We start from the raw sequence: 24936 nt of genomic DNA, 5'->3' as shown, positions 1-24936 counted from the left end.
GTTAGGTTTTAGGGTCAGAGGTTAGGGTAAGGTTTAGGGTCAGAGGTTAGGGTTAGGTTTAGGGTCAGAGGTTAGGGTTATGATCAGGGTCAGGGACGGCAAATGTGGTGTAAGTTGTGTTTTATTCACACAGATCTTACACATAGGTTTAGAAAACTAGAAGCTCTTGTATTTCAAATGAGGCGTCACACTGGAGTTATAGGCCGTGAGATCCCCCGTCAATGCGCTTTGAGATTAGAATATGTATAATTGCTAACCCTAAAATGGACAAACTAGTTTTAACTACATGAAGTGAAGTGATAGCGCCGACATGTTGAGCATGTTATTCTTGCTTTGATTCTGTGAGATAAAGCACTTGAGAATCTGCCAAGAATATTAATGAGTTCACTGCAAAATGTGCCCTACTAAAAACAAGGAAAAAAAATTTAAAACCAGACATTTTGTCTGGTTTTAAGGAATAAATTCTGCCAATGGGGTCAGAACAAGAAAGAAACACTAAATTTAAGCAAATAAACAGCTAGAATTAAGCAAAATGTCCTCAGAAAATGGAATTTTTATGGAAAACATGAAAAATTGTGGGTATTTTACTTAAATGTTGCTTGATTGAAGTAAAATGTTCTAAATTACAAACATTTTTGAGCAAAATGTTCTTAATAAACACTAATATTTAAGGAAAATACTGCCCTCGGCCCAGAGACCCGTCTCCATGATGTGGAGCCAGGCTGATGGTCAGAATCACCTGGCTGGAGGATTCACCTATTGTACATGTTTTTAGTGGTAGGGGAAACGTATGTAGACACAGGGAGAACATGCTCCACACAGAAAGGCCCCGTCCTGGTGGGAATCAAACCCAGGACCTTTGAGCTGTGAAGCTGAGGCTCTAACCGCTGTGCCACCGAGCCGCCCACTTTAAAGAATGGAATGTATTATCTCTCTGTGAGAATCAGTTCTTACATTAAGAGTTGTTGTGATCTTAGTTTTTCTTAAAATAAGAAAAAATATTTTTTGTCTAAAACTGAAGAAGATTCAAAAAGTTTTTCTTTCTTTTTTCAAAATTAGCATGTTTTTAGTAAATTTATCAGAACAAGAAATGGCTAGATTTTATTTCCTAAAAAAAGATTTTTTTTCTCAAGAAAACTTTGCTCGGCAAAACATTATTACTTTTTAGGGAAAAAATAAGAACTTATTTCTTAAAGTAAGACATTTTTTACTTGCTTAGAATCCACTTTTTGCAGTGTTTGCAGTTATTTCAATATGTCAGTTAGTTCAACAACCTGATTAGTTGTTGCCCCTCTTGTTTCTTATAAATGTATTACATGGCTTAACAAAACTTAACTTAACAAGAAAAAGATGCACATTTGTTTAGGAAGTCGAGATTTTGGGACTGGATTGAGTGCAGGATGTTTTTATCTCCAGGAGCTTCTTCTCTTGTCAGTGTAAGACTGGTTAAACCAACGGACGAGGAAAGTGGCTCCTCTTTGGTCCTCATGGTGGGGAGCTGCTGTAATACCTCTAAAATGTGCTATGACCCATGTGACAACGCTGGGCTAGGTCATGTTTCAGCACTAAAAAGTGGACGCCTAAATATATGATTGACAGGCTCTGGAGGCTCAAGCCGGACCACAGGCTTCGTAAGAGGAGATGAAGCAGCCATGTTATTTTCAGACCGCTCGGGATCATTACTATGAATGGGGCTGAATGGAACACAGGTTACCTCTTGTATATCTATGGGTTAAACATGGGGGGGGGGTGTCCTCGTGTGTGTAACGCACTGCCCAGTGTAAACCTGTCCGTCGACGACTCTTGTGAAAATGGAAGATTACCCAAACTCTGGCACATTTTCAGGGTTGTAGGTTTTTGCTTGAAGATGTCCTGGTCCCTCACCTTTTTTCTGTTCGAATCCTAAATCTCTATAATTGCCTTCTGCAGCGATGGTTTTCACACTGTACCACTGGGAGAAGCTGTTTATGGCTCGGTTTACACTAGAAGACTTTCTGTTGAGCTCACGGCCAAACAGTGCTAGCGATCTGAGCACTGCATCCTCGGTTCTGCTTTTTGATATATTTCTAGACACTTTGCTTGGTCATATTGACTGGATGATCTGTTACGTGTTAGTCCTCGTCTGTCCCGTCGCCACGCATCCCCCGACCTTTCACCCTTCACCTCGACTTCCTGTTACTGACCTCAGACGCAACGATCACCTGTGAGAATCCAGCACACGCACGCACACACGTCCGGGCTGCTGACTGTGTGAACACGGACCGAGTGCTCTGCATTTTGGCTCAACACATTTACGTATTTTGGGCCTGAAATGTAGGGACGGACTCAGAAATGGGTCTTAATACTTTTACATTAGATACATTTCGAACAATTCCCCAGGTAAAGGCTCATCACCCACTTTTGGGTCCCGATCCACCCCTTGAGAATCACTGAATGAGAGATAGTTTAAAACAATAGGCCACGGTTTTTGCAGACTGAGATATGTTCTTACCTGAGCTTAGACGAGTTGATGTGCACCTGTCTGGTCTTTACGCGTGCGCTCAGTCACACAAAACATGATCCAAGTCTAGTTACTCAAAATAATGTCGATTTTCTAAGTGGATAAAAAGGGGAACTATATTGTAAGGCGTAACAACACCTTAGGAGCACTTTGACGTATAGGCCTATTCCTTTAGTAATTCATTCATTCAGGTAGTTTTCTGGTGTAGTCCCAGTTTAGACATATTTCAGTCTAATTCAGGTATTTTAGATCCGGTTTAGTCCTGATTTGATCTTGATCTAGACCTGGTGGTGCTGGGAAGGTCAAATATTTACATATAATTCCAGAGGTGGAGCTTGAGTTTGAGAAGCACTGATCTACTGTAACGATTTCAGTGTCCACCATCTGTACACTACAAAAAGTAAATATCAAGCATTGGCTTAAATGACTTGAATTGAGGAAATGTATCTTGTTTTGAGCGGTTTTCATTCATTTAGACACTTTTCCTGATCGGACCGAGTTTACTTTGCTTGTTTGAGGACATTTCAGACCAGTTCTAGGGTAAATCTCGCTTGAAATAAGAAAATAAAATTGCCAATGAGATAAGACCAATTTTCTTTCCCCATTGGCAAAGAAATGACTTGAAATAAGGACGAAATGTATCGAAACGAGTCAGAAACATCTCAGAACAAGTGAAATAATCTAGGACAAATGCCCAAGAACTTCTTAACTCGTCAAAACAGCTAAAATTTGGATTATTATGCTCAAATTGAGATGTTTATACTGATCTAGTTAAATACTTTTTGCAGTGTACAACCCCCCAATGTTCATACCTAACTAACTTAACAGCAAGACGTCTGTGTGGGCTCTCAGTCGTACAGGAGTTGTCCATCTTCAATGAAGGTTCTTGAGTCATCTTCTGCACTCTGGAGTTGAGAGGAGAAACGTTCGAGACTTCAACTACAGACCACAGAAGATGACTCAAGAACCTTCACTGCAAAAAGTAATTTACTAGATTAGTTTAAATGTCTCAATTTGAGCATAATAATCCAAAATTGAGTTGTTTTCACTAGTTAAGATGTAGTTGGGCATTTGACCTGGATTACTTCACTTGTTCTGAGATGTTTCTGACTCATTTCAATACATTTCGCCGTTGTTTCAAGTACATTTTTCTGCCAATGGGGTAAGACAAATGGTCTTGTCCCATTGGCAGTTTTATCTCCTTATTTCAAGTGAGATTTACCTTAGAACCAGCCTGAAATGTCCTCAAACAAGCAAAGTAAACTTGGTCAGATCAGGAAAAAGGTCTATGTGAGTGAAAACCTCTCAAAACAAGATATATGTCCTCAATTTAACTCATATAAGCCATTGCTTAATATTTACTTTTTGTAATTCATTGAAGACTAACTAGTTGAACTAACTAGACCCCCTGAAAGTGACTGACTCTCGACCCCCCCAGTATTTTACACCCTTGATTCAGGCCACTCATAATCCATGGAGAATGTCCGATGTCCGAACCTGCCTCTGCCCGTGTTCGCACAGTCCACAGCCTCAAACCCTTCACACAGCGACGGAGACGCCGCTCTCCGACACAGGGTTTCTGGACCCGAGTCACTCATCATTTCAAATTTCGTTGTTATTTATTTGTAAAACGACACAAAATTGCATGAACCACATGAAAAGACTGACTCGGAGGGGGGATTGCAGGATTGTTATGATTATTATTAGGCACAAAAATACTAAATAGTCTTCACTTTTTACTGTATGGGAAGCCGGAGACGATGTAGATGGAGGGTCTAGTGTTGCTTTTAGAGTTTAGAGCCGAATTCTCGACACCCCAAAAGCCCCCGTGTGTTTTTAACGCATCTTTGACACAAGCAGAACACAACTACTGAAGCACACATCTCCACACTCATATCGTTTGTCGAGCAGATTGTCTTTTTTAACCTCCTCCTGACCCCCCACCCCCCCCTCTCCCCTCCCCCCCCCCCCCCCCCCCTCTCTCTCTCGTCCTCTGCATGTCCTAGTGGAACTGGTAGTTGGGTGCATGGAAAAAGCAGCAAGCAAAATCGTTTTTCCACACAATGAATAAAAAAAATAAAAATAAAACGTGTCCTCATTTTGACATTCAGCAATAAAAATTACCCTCCTCCTTCTCTTCATGTCCATCCTTCTCCTTCTCCTTCTTCTTCTTCTTCTTCTTCTTCTTCTTCTTCTTGGAATATGCTAGAAGATTTTTTGCAAGTTTTATCAGTAAACATTACGACTTGTAAAAGAAGAGAAATCCAAAAACCACCCCTTCATGTGGAAAAATAAAACTCTATTCCTACCATTTGAAACGGTCCTGTCGTCTGTCGCACTCGGAGTCACGGCCCGGATGTTGTTTTCACGGCGGCTTCAGGAAGTTTTCAGACCTTTTTTTAATCAGTGTTTAAATATATTGCTTGGGGCAAAAACTGTACACAAATTAACAATGAATATGCAGTCAGAGTTTAGGTTTGCAGTGGGCAGTGGTTCTGAAGGCCAGGCAGGTGTATTTGTAGAGCACAGTTCATACACAAGGCAATTCAAAGTCCTTCACAGTTGCATAAAATTACAAGAAAACAAATAAAATCAATAAAAACATCGACATAAAATGAGAGTCAAAGGCAGGAGTGCAGATAAAATACTTTCAGTCATATGCGCGGGTGAAAAGAACTGTTTTCAGCCTGGATTTGAACATTGTGAGAGTTGAGGCCTGTCTCACTGTTCCAGATTTTAGCTTTAGCCTCACCGTGTTTAGTCCTGACTCTGAGAACCACCAGGAGGCCCCTCCCTGAGGTTCTCAGGGCCCGAGATGGTTCAGACGGCTGTAACGTGTCAGAAACTAGGGCTGCTCGATTATTGAAAAAATAATAATCACGATTATTTTTGTCATAATTGAAATCACGATTATTCAAACGATTATTATTTTTTTGCCTTTGAAAAAACTCTATTTTATTTATAGATTCATTAATAAAAAAAACGATGCTGAATACTTTCTGTTTTCTGAACAGTCAAAAAAGTACAAATGATTTCATGTTTGCCTCGATTAAGGAGAGGTCTCTGTTTCACACCTGCCCCCTGCTGGCCAGCCCTCACACCTGCGCAAGCAAACTGATCACATCATCTCACAGCGCTGTTTGTTTTTATGTCAGGCAAAAGCACGAGCCGTGGCACGAGAAAAGCGAAGGGAAAATAATCCCAGCGCTGTGAAATAATTAAGTAAGTCTGCTTTGCCATAAAAAATAAAAAATAAAAAAAATAAGATCAGATTAGTGTAGTAATCGAAATCGTAATCAAATTTGGATTAATTGCACAGCCCTATCAGAAACCATGAAAAGACTTGTGCACAAGCAGAGCTGTTTTAAATTATATTCTCTGAGTGACAGGAAGCCAGTGCAGAGACCGGAGCACTGGACTAATATGGTCGTATTTCCTGGTTCTGGATGTTCTGCAGCTCTGACAGTGAGCAGCTGTTACAGTCGTCTAACCTGCTGGAGACAAACGCATGGATAAGTCTCTCTAAGTCTGGTTTTGACACTGTTCCTCTGATCTTAGCCATGTTTTTCAGATGGTAAAAAGCTGCTGAAGTTATTGCTGTGATGTTTCTGTTTAAGTTCAGGTCTGAGTCCATGATCCACCAAGGTGCTGGTTCTGGGCTGGTTCAGAGCTGGTTCTGGTGCCGGGTTGGTTCCATACTGACTTGGTTTTCCACCAAAATGAGAGCTGTGCCTATTGTCATAGCAACGCTTTGGGAAGTCAACATAAAACATGGATAGTAACATCTTACTACAGCCACTTCTGGTTATAAAAAACAGAAAAATAAGTTTATGTTTCCGTCACAGCAGCCGTTAACATTTTGATTTCTTCTTTCTAACTCTTGTTTTAGCTAAAGAGCATAAAGCAAAGCAACAGTTTCCTCCACAGAGACTGTTTTGGCTTCTCAATGAAGTTCTAAGCACAAACTAACTAATATTGATTGTTTGTGGGAGGAGAGAGCCACGCCCCCAGCCGCTGACATCACTGGTGCTCGTTTCTTGGTCCAGCTTTCAACTGGTTCCCAACCGGCGTTTTTTCAGTGGAAAACGAAAGAACCGGTTCTGAAACTGAAACTGGAACTGGCCCAGAACCAGCACCGGCACCAGCTTGGTGGAAGAGGGCTAGAGAGAGAGACTCGAGGTGACTGATAACACTCTGGGCCAGATCTTGTGGCGGCGCAGGCTCTTGGCGAATTATTTTCCGAGTGGCGGCGCTATATGTGCCATTGGCCTCCGCCACCTGTGAGGGGGCGTCACTAGAGGAGGCGACTGCACTGATGGAAACACGGCTGACATTCACTTCCTGGTTTACATATCTCTGTCTTGCGTTCTTTCTTAAGCCTTAGGCTCTCACAGGTCAAACTAAAAACTTTATTTATCCCATCGTGAGCTAAACCATGTTCACGTCTCCAGAGAAAAAGAGCTACAGCGTCCGCTGTGGCGCGGATCGGCCCGCGCTTGGCGTGAACGCGAAGCAAAACAAAAGCACATGTTCCCCCCACACAACCACACAACCACTCTCCTGGACGCGGAGTCGATCTGGTTGGAGGAAAATCTGTGTCTCCACCCACTTAAATGCGCTAAGTCTGGAGTGGCAACATCACAAAGTGCTGCTACTGAGGCAAAATGTCACGCTATCATCTCCATTTTGATGGACAAGATCGGGTCCACTGTCTTTGTGTCTGTGGGCCAAAAACAATGATCTCAGTTTTGTCTGAGTTTAGTTGGAGAAAGTTGTTTTGCCTCCACAATCTGATCTGTTGGATGCAGTGACAGAGAGTTTCTACAGGCTTAAACTTTATAGTATAACGTAATTCGAAATTATTAGGTGTAGATTCAGGAGGTAATGCAGTATTTTTGAGGTTATTTAGTGCAGTAACTGGAGGTGGGCAACGTATCACATGGGCAACATACACTAAGATCAAATCAGATCAAAATCACACCTACATTTATTTATTTTTTACTTAAAGTTGATGTGATTAATGCTACCTGTGTCGGTGCTGATTGGTTCAAGCAAAAGAGGAGGCTTTTAAAATGTTGCAGTTTTCAAAATGTTTAACTCAAAGCCAAAACTGATTTACAGGGACAGGAAAATGTGTGAACGCTTTGGAATTCCTCACATTTCTGCCTAAATCGGTCGTATAAATGTGGTCATCGTGGTGTGGGGCTGTTTTGTTGTCTCGGGGCCTGGATAACGTGCCATCATCAAAGGAAAAGTGAGTTCACAAGTTTATCAAGATATTTTGCAGAATGAGACACTCACAGCGTGGAATTAGTAAGTGAGCCCCTGTAATAAATAGCTGCTGATCCTTCTTTTTCTTATTTTCTTTTCTCACAACGATCAGGATGAATCTCGGATCATTCCTGGGTTCACTTACTTTTTTCCTCCCTGTCCTGTGAATTTTCCCATGTTATGGCCAAAAAAAATCTGATAATCTGTAATTGTTTGGGTGGTTTTAGTTTAAGGAGACACTGTTTATTAATTCTTTTGACTTTAATAAAGATCAGACCACATTTTATGATGAATTTAGGCCGAACTGTGAGAAATTCCAAAGCGTTCACATACACTGGACCAGGGGCGGACTGGCCATATGTCCATTCTGGAAGAGCACAGAAGGGCCACCAGTCCCGCCTCAACCGAGCTTTACCCAAATCTAAAAGCTAAAAAGAAAAGCATCAAAATAGCGAGAAAAAGAGGATGAAAACAAAGCAAAAATGTGCTGGAAAAGCAACAAAAAAGTGACAAAAAATGTGATGAAAAGGCAACAAAAACGTGAGAAAAACACGGACAAAGACGTGAGAGAAATAAATAAAAAAATGATAGAAAAAAGAATAATAACAACAAAAATATGACAAAAATGACGTGACAAAAAGTTTCCGTCACTTTTGTAGGTCTTAGCTTTCAAATGAGGCGTTACATTGTTGCTCTCCAGTCGAGAAGCTTTTAGATTTGGGTAAAGCCCAGTATAAAAAAACATGAATCTAAAAGGAATTCTGTGGAGTATGGTGCACCACAAGGTTCAATTTTGGGACCGTTATTATTTATTATTTATATGAATGATTTTGCTTCTGTTTCTACGACCACCTTTCCAGTTCTTTTTGCTGATGATACCAGTCAAAAAAATAATAATAAAAAGCCGAACTGGGGAAAATGCACTTGTTAATGTTAAGGCGGGGGGTAAGAGGTTAAAATATGTATTTGTGGAAGTGTCACAATTACACTAATTAAGGCCAGGCTTTTCAGAGTCCAGGGCTGTTTTTCAGTCCCAGTCCAGCCCTGCACTGGACGTAAAATAACCTTTGAATTATTGCAGTTCGTTATAATGACATGTATCACAAGTGTATCGTCCCAGCCCTGGTAAACAATATCTAAACCAGAAAATCAAAATGCATTACTTAAGCATGAAATTGCAGATGCCCCCGACCACTTGAAGAAGCTGCAAGTACCACAGTTTGAGAAGCGCTGGTCTAGACGTTGGAACCTGGAGCAACCAAAACCTCCGTGCGACAGCCAAACTCCACTCAGAAAGACCATCACCTGGTCCGGGAACCGAACCCAGGATGTTCTTGCTGTGAGGTAAGAATGGTCTCTAGATAAGAATATATTGTAAGGATTAGACTAATAGGACTTCTAAAACATTTAAGAACTATTTATTCTAACTAAGCATTTCCCTGACAGACGTGTTGTTTTTCAGCTGTTTGTTGATTTTGTTGGAGAATGAAATGAACTTTCTGTCATAATTTAATACAATGTAATGAACATGTTGTAAGTTGACACTCTCACTAGATGGCAGCACCATTCTGTACGGATTTCCCAATACAATTGTTCAATACATTGTTTTTTAATAGAAATCTTGTTTTGGTTTTCTGTGCTTAATATTATGATCACACTTTTACAACTCTGCTACTAATATTACTTCAACTGCTAGACCACTTTCGTTTTAAGTAACATAACTTTTCAATCACTTTTTCATGGGTGTCCTGGTGTAACAGGCCAAATTAACCCCCGCCCATATTAAACCCGGGTATACATTGGCCTAAGCCAAACTATACCCGGGGGTATAAAATAGCCTAGGCTAGACTATACCCCCCTGGGCCAGAATATACCCCTCTAACTTTTCACAATCTGAACAGGTATTTGGTTTATTTGGTAGGGACAGATTATTTTTATTATAATAATAATAATAATAATAATTATTATTATTATTATTATTATTATTATTATTATTATTATTACTATCATTATTATTATTATTATTATTATTATTATTAAGGAGAACAAAGAAAAATGCATGACCATTTTCAGAGATATTGTGATAAAAATAAAGTTTACATAGATGTGAACATGTAGCTATTGGTAATAACTTAAAGGCACAGCTATTAATATTGCATCACATGTCAACTTTGTGTGCCTTGAATTACCATAATAACTATAAACCATGGAAAGTTACCTTCACTCACTCACTCACTCACTCACTCACTCACTCACTCACTCACTCACTCACTCACTCACTCACTCACTCACTCACTCACTCATACTTCATTGTATGTCCTATTGTATATCCTGTACCTGCAGGAGCATGGATTTGAACTGCCAACCTTCCGGTTAAAGGACAACCCACTCTCTCACCCTAAACTACTGTTATAATTGGGGGTATAATCTGGCCTGGGGGGGGTAGGAAATGGCCAAGGCCCCTTTAACCCCAGGTGTAGTCCAGATGGGGGGTATACTCTGGCCTGTTACACCGGCTCCAGAGGGGGAACTGTTGTACATGTACACGCATGAGTAGGAATGTTACCGTCAGATATACACAACACTGGTACAAGGAGCACTGAACAACCATTGACTCCAAGTTATTCTACATTGGTTGTCCATTATTTTAGTTTATCCATTTGGTTATTTCTAGTCTCTCTGTTACTACCAGTGGATTTACCTGCGGTCTCATCATGGAAGTATTCAGGTTTTTCAGGTTTCGTTAATTACCGAGTATCTACCAGGATGAAACCTCAGGGCACACCTAAACCACCATGCCTTGTTGTGTTTCTTCCACACTCTGTGACCCACTTTATTTCAGTTTGAATCATGTCTGAATGAAGATCCTCACTGCCTCATCTTGTGCCCGAACTGCATTCTCCGCGAGAGGTGCCAGTGTGAAAGTGGATGTGATAAGATTGTTTGTGTGAGCTCTCAATCATACAGGGACAGCAGAGATAGTTAGTTTTTCATCAGAATGTGTCAAAACAAGGCTAAGAATATTAAATCTGGACCAAAACACGGCTGAAATGACCATGTGTTTCTTAATCTGATCATATATTGTGCAGATTTTGGCTGTTCCAAAAGCCGGCTTTTTAACCTCTTAACTCCCGCCTGAACCGAGAGCATTTTCTCCAGTTCAGCTTCACACAAATCCTGTAGGCCAGTGTAAGGCCTCATTTGAAAGCTAAGATCTACAAAACTCACTGATTTTTTGTCATTTTTTTGTCATTTTTTTGTCACATTTTTGTCACATTTTTGTCACATTTTTTTGTCATTTTTTGTCACATTTTTGTCACATTTTTTTTGTCATTTTTAAAATCATTTTTGTCATTTTTTGTCACATTTTTGTCACATTTTTTGTCATTTTTAAAATCATTTTTTGTCATTTTTTGTCACATTTTTGTCACATTTTTTTGTCATTTTTAAAATCATTTTTTGTCATATTTTGTCACATTTTCTGTCATATTTTTGTCATTTTTTGTCATTTTTTGTCACATTTTTTGTCACATTTTCTGTCATTTTTTTGGTCAGGCCAGGATGAATGAGAGTGTGTTTGAGAGCGTTGAGTAAAGGACAACAGATGGAAATTAGTTCAAAACCACAATCCGACATGGTGTGTTTACATGTCCATTAACCCCTTAACTCCCACCTTGGCCAAGCACATTTTCTCCAGCTTTACCCACATCTAAAAGTTTCTCGACTGGAGCTTACAGCCTATAGGCCAGAGTAACACCTCATTTGAAAGCTAAGACCTACGAAAGACATCTAAACTTCTTCACTTTTGTTTTCACATTTGTTTCAATCACTTTTCCATCGTTTTTTGTCACGATTTTGTCAGGTTTTCATTTTGACCGAAACATGTCAAAAAAACTAAAAAAAAACATGACGAAAAAATGACAATCATAACGTGGGAGGAGTTAAGATGAATTCCACAGGTCTTAGCTTTCAAATGAGGCGTTACTCTGGCCTATAGTCCGTAAACTCCAGTCAAGAAGTGAAAGCCGAACAGGAGAAAATGTGCTCGGTTCAGGTGGGAGTTAAAAGGTTAAAGGGGCTGGATGCAAGTAAGCAATTTTATGCTCACTACTCCCACCTCAGGTCACATGTGTAACTGCAGCTTCTATATTAAGCTGAGTGACAGCGCCGGATTTTAGAGGCAGTTGTGGTGAACAGGTCTGGGCTCATTAGGACATGGCTGGAACATGTAGGGGGAGGAAAATACTAGACTCCGTATAGTCCCTTTAAGTCCAATTTTAGGCGTCAAAAATCTCACTTTGACTAAAATTAAGACAAAATATTTTAGTCGACGAAATAGACACTGGTTGTGTAGCCATATCTGCCACGGGACTGAGAGTAACACCACTCGACCAGCCTTCAAAGATGTGATTGTGACAAGATCGGGTGTTTCATATTCGGCTAACAGCTCACAGTGGGGATCAAATACTCCTTTCCAGAGGTGGGAGACTCGAGTCAAATGACTTGACTCGAGCCAGACTCGAGTCGCAATTTTCGGGACTTGAGACGTACTTGACCAAAGCTGCAAAAAGACTTGACTTGACTTGGGACTTGCTGTTTGTGACTCGAGACTTAACTTGGACTTGAGGCCAATGACTCTCAATGACTCGCTGTGACTTTATATTTATTATTTATTTGAGTGAAACTGTCGAAAGATCAGGATTCATTCCTTAAAAGCGGCGCATCTATGTTTACATACAGCGCGAAAAGGCAGGAGGAAATACGACGTCAAAATACGTGCATTAAAAGTTTTGTAAAGACAGTGAAGAGGAGGAGATTTACGGACAGGAAAACGTTTGAAACAATGGGCTGGACCTACAGCGCAGACGGAGCCTCCAGAACCACCATGTAAGAGCTGATTCATCAACAGGAATCTTGGGGCTTTTCGATGTTTTAATTCGTTCACACGAAAGTTTACAGCATTTAGTGGCTATTTTACGCATCCGCATTTTTCAGCAGGGGCGAATCCGAGTATACAGGGGCTGGGGCAGTACAGGGGAACCACTGACAGAAAAACTGCCAGAAACTAGCAAAAATAAAAATATTATTCTATATTTATATTTCACACTACAAGGAAAAGCAGCTCATATTTAAAATAAGAGCGGGCCCCCTTCCTTAAAATGCTGTCCCAGCAATTTTGTACATAGACTGCTTATTTATAATACATATATTTTGAATGTTGTGGCGTTTAAATATTAATTAGACTTTAAATCCAAATCCATGAGATTTTAAAAAGTTTGATTTGAGCCTAAATTTAAAATTACTAAATCTTGAGAAAGCACTTGTTATTTTCAAGATTAAACACATGAAAAGACACGCTGGCGTTTGTGACTTGAGGTGACTTGCCGGCTAAAGCAAGACTTGACTCGACTTGACTTGACAAAAGCTATGACTTGACTTGACTTGACTTGACCCCGTGACCGATTGACTTGGACTTGCTTGAGGCTTGCATTTAGTGACTTACTCCCACCTCTGCTCCTTTCACATAAGTAAGTGTCCGGCAACAACTCCACCTATGTTTATCTGTTTCCCACTGAGGCGGTGAATCCAGTCCAACCAGATGTGACTAAGCGTGATTGAATCCTGCTTGTCCACGGGGCATGTCGTAGAGAAGAGTATAACTTTATAGCTACAATCAAAGCTAAGTATCAACATCTTTTTCAGTGACAGCATCTCACAGTCTTGTTTCCACATCACCCAGTCCCTGTGCTGCCCCCCCTCTCCCTCACGGACTCGGAGGATGCCGGGTGGCACAGTCCTGGCGACCAGCCCATGCCTGTTATACTGAACATACCTCAGCCTCAGCGAAGTCACTTAACCGGGAACAGTTCTTGTACGACTACTGCGCGACTGACGAAGACCAACAACCGGGAGACGACATAAGACGAGGTGAGATGGAGGCAGTTTAAAGCACACTCTCACTTATACCATGGGTGAAGGTGGCATATTGGTTAGGCTTTGGCTCACGGATCATACATGCGATATTTGGTGACTCTAAACTGGCATTTCACAAAAGGTAAGACAAGAAAATAATCACAACTGAACAGTGTTAATTTCGTCTAAAATATTTAGTCTTAATTTTAGTCAAAGTGATATTTTTGACGACTAAAATTGGACTAAAACTAAATTAAAAGTTTTTCATGAGACTAAAACTATGACTAAAATGTCCAGATATTTTAGTCGACTAAAATCAGACTAAATAAAAATGAAAAGGAGAGACTAAAATCATCCAAACTTCTATTGAGCGTCTGAAAGAGCCTCAGATCATGTAAATTCTCTGTTAAAGGATCAGCTCTGAGCTTTGTTCATGTGGAGCAGCTCCATGAAGCAGAGGAACAAGATTAAATATCATTATAATGAATATTATCAAAGCAAAGTCCACTAAATTAGTCTTAACTTTAGTCGACTAAAACTAGACTAAAATTGAAACGTTTTTTTTTGACTAAATCTCGACTAAAATTAAATTACATTTTAGTCAAAAGACTAAGACTAAAACTAAAATAAAATATGTTGTCAAAATTAACACGGCAACTAAATCGAAATTGCTTTTTTAATGGTTGCTGTTGGTGGCATTGGGCTTCTTCAGGATCAGGGTCATCAGCAATCTTAGATGTTATGCATTTTAATTGGACAGAGCTTCATTTACGCTTAAAATAATGCATTTTTAAGTTCGGTGACTCTCCAGACATTGTTTAAATCCAGTTTGCGAATAATCTAGTTACACATATATTTGTTGTCTAGTTATATTTATCAAATGTTTTTTTTACTCTGGTTGGTTGCATCGGTGTGTCCAAGTTGTTGTCATTTAGGTGCATTACTAAGCATTCTTTAATTAAGCGGTGCCCAAAGTGGGGCCCGCAGGCCAAATTTGGCCCGCCAGAGAGTGACCTACTTTTGCGTTGTCCCATTGGCAGTTTTTCTTTCTTATTTCAAGCGAGATTTACCATAGAACCATCTGAAATGCCATCAAACTAGCACAATAATCTTGGTCAGATCAGGAAAAAGGGTCTAAATGAGTGAAAACCCCTCAAAACAACATATACAGTATTTCCTCAGTCTTTTAAGCTAATTACTTTTTGTAGTGTATTTATCGATCACAGAGTGTTGTAACATCAACTTTCACAGTTTTTCAATTTTTTATTGCAAAGGGTGTTACATCAACAACAGTATATGTTAAAAAATGACTTATTAAAGAATTGATGCTGAACTGACACTTTCAAAATAATCTAATGTGGCATTTTCTTTGAGTGAACGAATGAGGTAAAGTTACTGTAGGTGCTGTAGATACAGGTGTTTGTTTTTTTGCACTAAATTGCTACAACAGGTGATTTTGTTTTACTAAAACTTTTGCCATAGTTACCGTTTGTTTTAATATAGCATGTTATTTGCATTGATAGAATTAAATTCAAATGTGGGCTATCGAAAACATTAAAAGTAAATAAAATAAAGTAACTTTATATGTGTTTTTCGTGCTTGACATCGCCGTGTTTGGCCCACAACTCACTGGCACTTTTTCATTTTGGCCTCGGAGACAAAAAGTTTGGGCCCCCCTGCTTTAAAATCAATAATAATAAATATTATAGGGCAGCAATATTTTATTTTAACCTTGCACAGCTCTAAAAGAGTGCAGAATGTAGTGAGCTGTTTGTAAAGTAGGACCAGTTTGACCAGTAGGACCAGGTGAGTTAGGCTAAGTTAATAAACATACTTACAATATATGTGTTAGCATGAATATATGAATTCATAGATACAGTTTAAGTTACATCTGCAATTTAAAAATAACCAGCGTGAGAGATAAAAGTTGGATGGCCAAGTAGGTGTCCTGAGTGTGAGGGCAGCCGCACTGATGTTTGGATGGCCAAGGGGGTGTCCTGAGTGTGAGGGCAGTCGCACCGATGTGACCAAGGAAAAATATTTGGCCGCACGAGCAAACTGTTTAGGCGCATAAGCCCTGGGCCATCCATTCATCTTCTTCCACTTAGGCTATCCGTCGCAGGTTTATGGGGGTTAATGGGGGTTAACGGGGCACCAAGCTGCACCAGTCCCTTAGGGCGGCTCCTGCAGGTGGTGGGTCCACGGCAGGACAGCCTCACAATCCTCGGGCCACGTAACCGGGCATGTTGGTTTCTCATAAAGGGTTTCTGAACCACTCCTGGTCTGAATCTGACCCAACCGGGGGCACAAAGCCCACCAACAACATCGCTGCTAGTCATACTTCCTGGATGAATGAGAGCCTGCAAAAATATATATAGTTGTGCTCAAAAGTTTCCATACTCTACTGACTATTTTTCAAAGAATATGAAAGAAAACACCCCCTCCTGGAACCGCCACCTTAACGTGGTGGAAGGGTTTGAGCGCCCGAAAGACCCTAGGAGCTCTGTTGTCGGGGGCTCTGTGCCTCTGGCAACCAGGTCCGAGGTGACGGGTCAGACAAAGAGTGGTTCAGAAGCTCCTCATGAGAGACCAACAGGCCCGGTTAGAACCATGGCCGTCCTTCTGTGGACCCACCACCTGCAGGAGGAGCCATAAGGGCTGGTGCAATGTGATTTGGGCAACTCCAACAGCTGCCCCCACGACCCGGCAACGGACAAGTGGAAGAAAATGGATGGATGGATGAAAGATAACACAAAATGTTTTTTTGTTTTTTTCATAGTAAGTGCTTGTGTGAAGCCATTTGTGGTGAAACAAATGAGTTTACTCTTTTTAAATCATAATAATTAAAGAAAAAAGAAAATACCAAAATGACCCTGATCTAAAGTTTACATATAGTTCTTAATACTGTTCTTAATAATTGCCTCCTTTAACATCAATGACAGCTCGGATTGTTTTGTGGGAGTTGTGGATGGGCCTCTTTATTACCCATGATGGTAAAACTGACCATTCTTTTTGGCAAAAAGCCTCCAGTTCCTGTAAATTCCTGGGCGTCTTGCATGAACTGCATGCTTGAGATCTCACCAAAGTGGCTCAATGATATTGAGGTCAGGAGACTGAGATGGTCACTCCAGAACGTTCACTTTATTCTGCTAGAACCATTGAGAGGTTGAGATTCTGGGAGCTCCTCAGACTCCACTTTCTGACCTGTATTCTGGACAGGTGACGCGGAAGGCTCTGAGTATTCTGGCTAATGATGCTCATCCTCTTCATTGTGAATTCTGTTATTTGCCTTCTAGTTCGAGGCTCAGGGCTCCATTGGTGGGGAAAAACAGATACAAATATTCCTTCATACCTGTAGCAATCTCCACTTTAAATGCTGAGTATAAAAGGAGTTTACAGGCACCAAATTCAGTGTGAGGGAAAAAAGTTGTTGTATTCTCTTGTTCTGTTGTTGTACAAAAATTGCCAAGGACTCTGTTTTTGTAAGGTTTTGCACTTCGGCATCTTGTTGAACTGGTGAATGAATGCATTTGTATTGTTCTTGTCTGTTTTTATGTATCTATTTTTATGTATCTTGTGCTGCAAAACTAATTGCCCCATCGGGGACATGAAATAAAGTGAAGTGAAGTAAAGTGACATGGCCTTGTGCTGTGGGTCGTTGTCATGTTGGAATGGCTCGGTTTCAACAGAATCCCTAATTTCCACTTCTTAAATAGAGCTCGGACACTGCCTTGGACATCTTTTTATCCAACTACCATTTCTCGCAGATCCTTTACAATTATTTTGCTTTACCCATGACTCAGAAACCAGAAATGCTGTTGCAGCACTGGATCAATCAACCAATCAAAGTTTATTTATATAGCACCTTACAACAACACAAGGAAGACCAACGTGCTTCACAGAAAGATAAAACAATATGAAAATCAATCAATCAAATAAGTGCGATGTCTTAAAAGCTAGTTTGAAAAGATGTGTCTTCAATCTAGACTTAAAGAGGGACAGCTCAGTGAGAACACGCAGACTGAGGGGCGGCTGTTCCACAGTTTTGGCGCTACAACCCTGAAAGAACGATCGCCCCACTCTTTGTACCGGGACCTGGGCACGTCCAGAACCATCAGATCGGAGACCGGTTGGATGAAAGATGCAAGAGTCTGTCAGGAACCCAAACACTCACTGAGCTTTAACACACTGATTACAAGTTAATTTTGTGAACTATTTAGTCTTAATTTTAGTCAAAGTCGTATTTTTGACGACTAAAATTTGACTACAACTAAATATGTGGTCAAAAGTAGCACAGCTCACAGGTGAGGATGCTTACCTTTAGTAGCCATTCAAACCTGTGTCCACTTGTGTGTGTGCATATTATCAGGCCAAGATCCCCTGGGTATATTATTGTAATATTTGACAAACCATAAGTACCATCCGTTCATCTAAAACAAAAAATGTATTCAATGTGTTCATCAAATTGTGTTAAAACAAAAAGACAAGGCTAAAGCTGCACTTTGCACATTTTAAAGTTACCATGTGTGTTTTTTTTTTAAGGCTGTATTAACAAAAATGGGCTGAGGGTACAAGTCCAGAAATGTTGTGGCTTCAGGATATAAAACACTATCCAGGTGTCTGCAGGGCTGACACTTGGCCTTCACACAGGTAAACATTTAGGGTAATTATCACTTCACATGCTGAACACAGGGAGGACGTTCAGACTGTTTTCTCCCATAAGGCGTGGTGAACATTGAGTGGAGATTTACCGCCCTGCTTTCTTTCTTTCTTCCCACCTGCTGATCCAGTTCTACCAGGTGAGATCATAAAAGTTTAAGATGCCATCGCCCATGTCCCTAAGATCCCTCAACGGACTTTAGGCAAGGCAAGTTTATTTGTAGAGCACAATTCATACACAAGGCAATTCAAAGTGCTTCACAGTGGCATAAAATTACAAGAAAACCAATAAAATCAATAAAAACATCAGCATAAAATTAATCAATTACAGTAAAAGGTAAAATACTTTCAGTCATGGGTAAAAAGAACAGTTTTCAGCCTGGATTTGAACATAGTCAGAGTTGAGGCCTGTCTCACATCCTCATGAAGACTGTTCCAGATTTTACCTGCATGAACAAGGCCGTGGGAACCCACGGTGCTGAGGGCGCTGCAGCACCCCCTGGGGGATAGTTTGTGAACTGCAGGCAATATTAACCCCTTAACTCCCACCTGAACCGAGCACATTTTCTCCAGCTTTACCCCAATCCAAAAGCTTCTGGGAAAAAGGTGTGAAAATAGCAACAAAACTGAGACGAAAACAATGATGGAAATGTGAATAAAGGGAGAAAACATTGACGAAAAAGTGACAAAAAATTTAGAAAAAAAGGACAAACATTTGACAAAAAAGTGATACGAATTTGACAAAAAAATGCAAATAATTTGACGAAAAAGTGACAAAAAAGTAACGAAAATTTGACAAAAATGAGACGACTGCCCAACAAAAAAAGTGATGAAAAAAAATCTGACGTGAGGAAAAAGATCAGTTTAGCTTTGTAGGTCTTTCAAATGAGGCGTTACACTGGCCTACAGGATTTGGGTAAAGCTGAACTGGAGAAAATGCTCTCGGTTCAGGCGGGAGTTAAGAGGTTAATAAATAGGATTTATGCACAGAAAAAGTATTTTGGGGGTAAATTTTGTCCCTCAACGCCCCCTAACTAAAATATCTTCCCACGGCTCTGTGCATGAAACTGAAACGCAGCCTCATCGTGTTTAGTCCTGACTCTGGGAACCATCAGGAGGCCCCTCCCTGAAGTTCTCAGGGCCCGAGATGGTTCATACGGCTGTAACATGTCAGATGGACTTTGGTGCTAAACCATGAAAAGACTTGTAACAAGCAAAGCTGTTTTAAAGTCTATTCTCTGAGTGACAGGAAGCCAGTGCAGAGACCGGAGCACTGGACTAATATGGTCGTATTTCCTGGTTCTTGTCAGGACTCGAGCAGCAGCGTTCTGGATGTTCTGTAGCTCTGACAGCTTGTTTAGAGAGGCCAGTGAGCAGCCGTTTTGGTTTTGACACTGTTCCTCTGATCTTAGCCATGTTTTTGATGGTAAAAAGCTGCTGATGTTATTGCTTTGATGTGGCTGTTTCAGTTCAGGTCTGAGTCCATGATCACTCCTAGATTTCGAACCTGAGTTTTTGGTTTCAGAGAGAGAGACTCGATGTGACTGATGACACTTTGTCTTTGTGACTGTGGGCCAAAAACAATGATCTCAGTTTTTCAGTTCATTCGTCATTTACAAAATGTCTCCCATAAAGTCATATGTTAAATAAGTTGAAAGATCAATCAATCAATCAAACTTTATTTATAAAGCGCTTTTCATACCGAAAGGCATCACAAAGTGCTTTACAGATTACAACATTTAAAACAATGCGCCTGGGACAACCTCCCATATATATATTCCATATATTAGGATTAGATAAATAGATTTAAAGTTAGTTAAAAGCTAAGCTAAAAAGGTGGGTCTTGAGCTGCTCTTAAAAACATGAACGTTCTCTGCAGCCCTGAGCTCCTCCTCAGCCCTGAGCTCCTCCTCAGGTGGTTCCAGAGGTGAGGGCCGTAATATTGGAAAGACGCCTCACCATGAGTCTTTTTGTGACTTTAGGAATAACTAGGAGACCCTGCTGGAGGAGCAAAGGGGCCGTGAAGGTAAAAGCAGTTCTGAAAGATAAGAAGGATCAAGACCTTTAAGACATTTAAAAAACATTAAAAGAATCGATCCTGAAACACACGGGGCCAATGTAACTCTATTACCCTCCAACATAACTTCACGTTTTCTTCATTAGCTCGTGCGGGACTGCAGGTTTTCTCTGCTGCTGCATCTGACCACGTGTTTGTTTTGCAGAAAGATGGCGCGGAGATGCTGTCGTTGGAGGAGAATGCTGATCTGTGTGTGTGTGCCCCTCCTCTGCTTCCTGCTGTTTCTGACCTGCGTCTGTGCCGCCCTGGTCATTGCCTTACAGCCTGACAACATCAGCCGACATCCCACAGTCAAAGCCCTTCCCATCAGAGCTCCAGGAGCCATAAGGATGGGAAAATATGCAGCTAGTCCCAAAATATTTTGGGCAAAAAAGGATGAAGTTGCATTTTGGAACCAACTCCAAAAAGCTGTAGACCGTAATTTCCACACCTTGCACCTCATGATGGGCTCAGAGCCGGGGCAGCAGTATACCCAGGCTCTGCTCTCTCACTCCCTCTCAGAGCTCCAGAGAAACTCTCAGGAACTGTCCCACAGAGTCAGAGCCCTGCCGGAGCAGCTGCAGAACTATGTGAGCTCCATGAGCAGGAGGCAGTACCCGGTGCTGATGGAGCCCAGGGGCCAGTGTGGCTTCGGGGCGACACAAGAGAGGGGGCCCCTGCTGCTCTTGGCCATCAAAACATCAGCGCGCGACTACAGGAGGAGGCAGGCCGTCCGAGAGAGCTGGGGCAGGGGGGGCTGGGTGTGGGCACAGAGGGGCGGAGGAGGGGGGCGGGGCGCATACGTGCACAGGGTCTTTCTTTTGGGGACGGAGCGCTCCTCTGAGCTGCGGGACACCTTCTCTGAACTGATGCATTTGGAAAACCAACATTATGGAGACATCCTGCAGTGGGACGTGTGGGACACCCCTCTGAACGGGACAGTGAAGCAGCTTCTGTTCTGGAGCTGGTTCAGAGACACTTGTGCACACGTGTCTTTTGTGTTTGAGGGGGACGATGAGGCGTTCGTCAACACTCCGGCGCTGGTGTCTTTGCTCCAGGACCAGCTGCACAGACCCCCGGCCAACAGCAGCCTGCGGGACTTCACCACGGGGCATGTGGTGTACGGGGGGCAGCCCAACAGAAGCCCCGCCTCACAGGAGTTTATCCCCGAAAGCTTCTACAGAGGCTGGTACCCGTCGTACGCCCGCGGGACGGGGAGACTGTCGTCCGCTCCGCTGCTCAGGCGCCTGCTCCAGGTCTCTCACCGGGTGCACCTGTTCCCCATCGAGCAGGTTTACGTGGGGATGTGTCTGATTCGACTCAACCTGTCCCCCAGACATCACCCGGCCTTCCTCCCCTCTGACTGGACTGAAGAGCAGGAGGAGCAGCCCTGTGCGGCCCACGGGGTGCTGCTGCTGCTCACTCACAGCCCCACACACATGCTGCAGCTCTGGGACGGCCTCGGCACCGACACCGGCCTCTGCTCCAACGTCACTGTTAAACAGAACATTTACTCTTCAGAAGAGAGGAAATAACTATGGCTTCTAAAACATTTACAAGGAGCACTATTCATTTTATATTAAGGCGAGACCCTGCAGGTGAATAGGGAAAAAATGTATATTTACAGATATCAATTTGAAACTTTAGCTGTCGATCACTGACTGGCATAAATGTGAGAAAAAAATACATTGCAAGTTTTCTGTCATCTTATCTTTTCATATAAGAACAAGGTGTTTTATGCCTAAAAATGCCCCAAATTTACCATCTTTTCGGCGACGAAATCTGAATAATGGATAGAGCTACATTCAAATTTATGGTTTCATTTTATCGATAAATGAGTTGCCAAGACTTTTTCAGAGGGGATTTTGGATTTCTTGTTTAGTTTTAAAATAAGCTGTTTTGTAGTGGAAAAAAATCAAAAAAATTAATTTTCGCCTTGTTTTTTGACATTCAAAACTCAATAAATGGAGCTTAAGGGATTAAATAATAAAAAATCCCTCTGAAAAAAATCTTCCAAATATTGTTCAGTCCAAGGCTGGAAAATGTGAAGTCTTTAGGTCCGACTGACGTGGACATAGTGTCGCCACAATGACAGAAACATGTGTTTTGAGAAAAAGGCCCTTGAAATTGCATTCTCCCATATAAGTCTATGGGGGAACATTGAATCAGCGCAACATTTAAACATGTTATTGTGAAGATTAGGCATATTTTCTGTTTCCGGGTGAAAGCTTATATGTTCAGAGACCAATTTGGCCCAAAACCTGAAAACTGAAAAAAATGAGTTTTGCCTGTAGTGTCTCCCCTTAATTTGAATATTTTATACTCAAACAAAAAAAAAATCCTGTGTTGTTTGTTGAAGAATGAGAATAAATGAACTTTCTGTCATAGGAGATCCAGAGTCTTGTTTGTCGGGGGTGTAGGTTCTAAAATTATATGAAGCCAGCATGACTCGCTGCGCCCTTAGCATGTCGTAAAGTAATCCAAAAACACCGTCAATAATAAAATCCATGGAGTCACGAAGTGCAGTTAAAAACTCTTTAGTGAGAAAAAACATACATTACATGACAGACAGACAGGGGATTACAAAAAAGGGGTAGCAGTGGTCTAAAAACTGTTTGGCTCCATTCTGTGCCATCCCCACCAATGCGACACTGTGCGGCGTCATGATATAGCGACACCTATAGCCTAACCAAACAAAATATGACAAAAAATCAATTACCAAATACCAAAATGAAGAAAAGTAAATAAACCAAAATAACCATAAAGTTACCAAACAAAATAATTATGTCTTAAACTCATTGAAACTATTTACAGAACAAAACATAATTTAGGCTCCTACAGGGGGGTCCCGTATCGAGAGGGGGACCGATTATACATGTGGATCCAGGGGCGGACTGGCCATGTGTCCATTCTGGAAGAGCACAGAAGGGCCTTAACCGAGCTTTACCCAAATCTAAAAGCTAAAAAGAAAAGCATCAAAATAGCGAGAAAAAAGAGGATGAAAAGAAAACAAAAATGTGCCGGAAAAGCAACAAAAAAAGTGATGAAAAGTCGACAAAAACACGACAGCAAAGCAACGAAAAAAAGCAACACAAAAGAATGACAAAAAAAACAACAAAAAATTATAGGAAAAAATGTGACAAAAACACAACAAAAAGCCACAAAAAAGTAATGAAAAAAATACAAAAATATGACAAAAAATGCGGCGACTTGACAAAAAGCTACAATCACTTTTTCAGGTCTCAGCTTTCAAATGAGGTGTTACACTGTCGCTCTCCAGTCGAGAATCTTTTAGATTTGGGTAAAGCCAAACTAGAGAAAATGCGCTCTGTTAAGGCGGGTGGTAAGTGTCACATTTACGCTCATTTGGGGCAGGCTGGTCAGAGTCTGTTTTTCAGTCCCAGTCCGCCCCTGTGTGGATCTGTGCAAATAAATAAAAAGGTTTAACTTGTTTACTTAGAGATGAGACCCGACTTTTTACGCCACCACAGAGCTTGTCACATCGTCTTCACCTGAATTTTTAATGCGCGATGAAAGAACGTATAAATAAATGTGCACAGTTTATTTTAGGTGGTGGTCCTCCTGCTCCACCTGCTGGACATGATGGGGTTGTTAATTATGGAGCTGCCATTACTTTTCTATTTGTTTCTTATAAAGTGTATTATTTAATAGATTAAAACTGCACTTAATCTGTTTTGTACAATATATTTCACCAAAAAAACCCTCAACATTCATATTCAGAGGGCAATTCACAGTGTTAAACTTAAACTATTGTTTTAAGTGCTTTTTAGTTTAGTTTCTTTTTTATACTATTTTAGTCAACAAAAAGTTTCCTTTAGATTTTGTCACATAATTTTGCCTAAAATGTTAACTTGTTTACTTGAAATGCTGTGTATGTACGTCTGCAAAAAATTGCCCTTAATGGGACTAATATAGTTTTCTCATTCATAAAACTATAGATGTAAATATAAACAAACCTCTTCCTTGAAGGGGGGGTATTATGCAAAATAGACTTTTTCAAGCTTTACATCATGTTATTATATCATTCCCTCATTAAAAACATGGCTGAAGTGTTGCCTTGGCACATTCACATATTTGTGAGTAATCTGTAAAAACTCTGATGGCGGCCATTTTAGGTTTGCCTGAGTCCTCCTAGGAACGCCCCCACCTCCTGGAGACGCCTCCGAGCTTTCGTCACCAGCCGAGTAACCAACCACTGCTCCTCAGCAGAACCCCCTCCCCACTGATGCCACAGACAGCGTGTGGAGGGGGCGTGTCGGAAAGGCTCAGAGGTTCTTAAAGAGACAGAGGCCTATTTCAAGACATTCACTACAGCCATTTTGAGAGAGACATTTTATACAAGGCAGTTATTCTAATTTACTGCATTTACAGACCAACAGAAGGTTTGCTCATCATTGTAGTGTGATATAGACTGGTGCTATGGGACTGAAAAAAGCAGACTTACCCCTCTTTAAGACACATGGGTCGAGGTCAAGGCCCGCGGGCCACATGACCCGAGAGATGATTTAATGTGGCA

The 24936-nt window shown here is 41.1% G+C and overlaps 1 protein-coding gene across 1 annotated transcript; it reads left to right on the top strand.

Moving 5' to 3' along the window:
- Nucleotides 1-20569: 20569 nt before the first annotated feature.
- Nucleotides 20570-21934, top strand: LOC306963526 (N-acetyllactosaminide beta-1,3-N-acetylglucosaminyltransferase 2; the record flags this gene model as incomplete). Its single annotated transcript, XM_079557099.1, has 1 exon — nucleotides 20570-21934. One exon carries the CDS (start codon nucleotides 20570-20572, stop codon nucleotides 21932-21934), a length of 1365 nt encoding a protein of 454 aa, XP_079413225.1.
- Nucleotides 21935-24936: the final 3002 nt, after the last annotated feature.

Source organism: Gobius niger (assembly GCF_951799975.1).
Source record: "Gobius niger genome assembly, chromosome: 5".
Taxonomy (NCBI): Eukaryota; Metazoa; Chordata; class Actinopteri; order Gobiiformes; family Gobiidae; genus Gobius; species Gobius niger.
The sequence above is the reverse complement of the archived record's forward strand: the minus strand, read 5'-3'. Positions and strand labels throughout refer to the sequence as shown.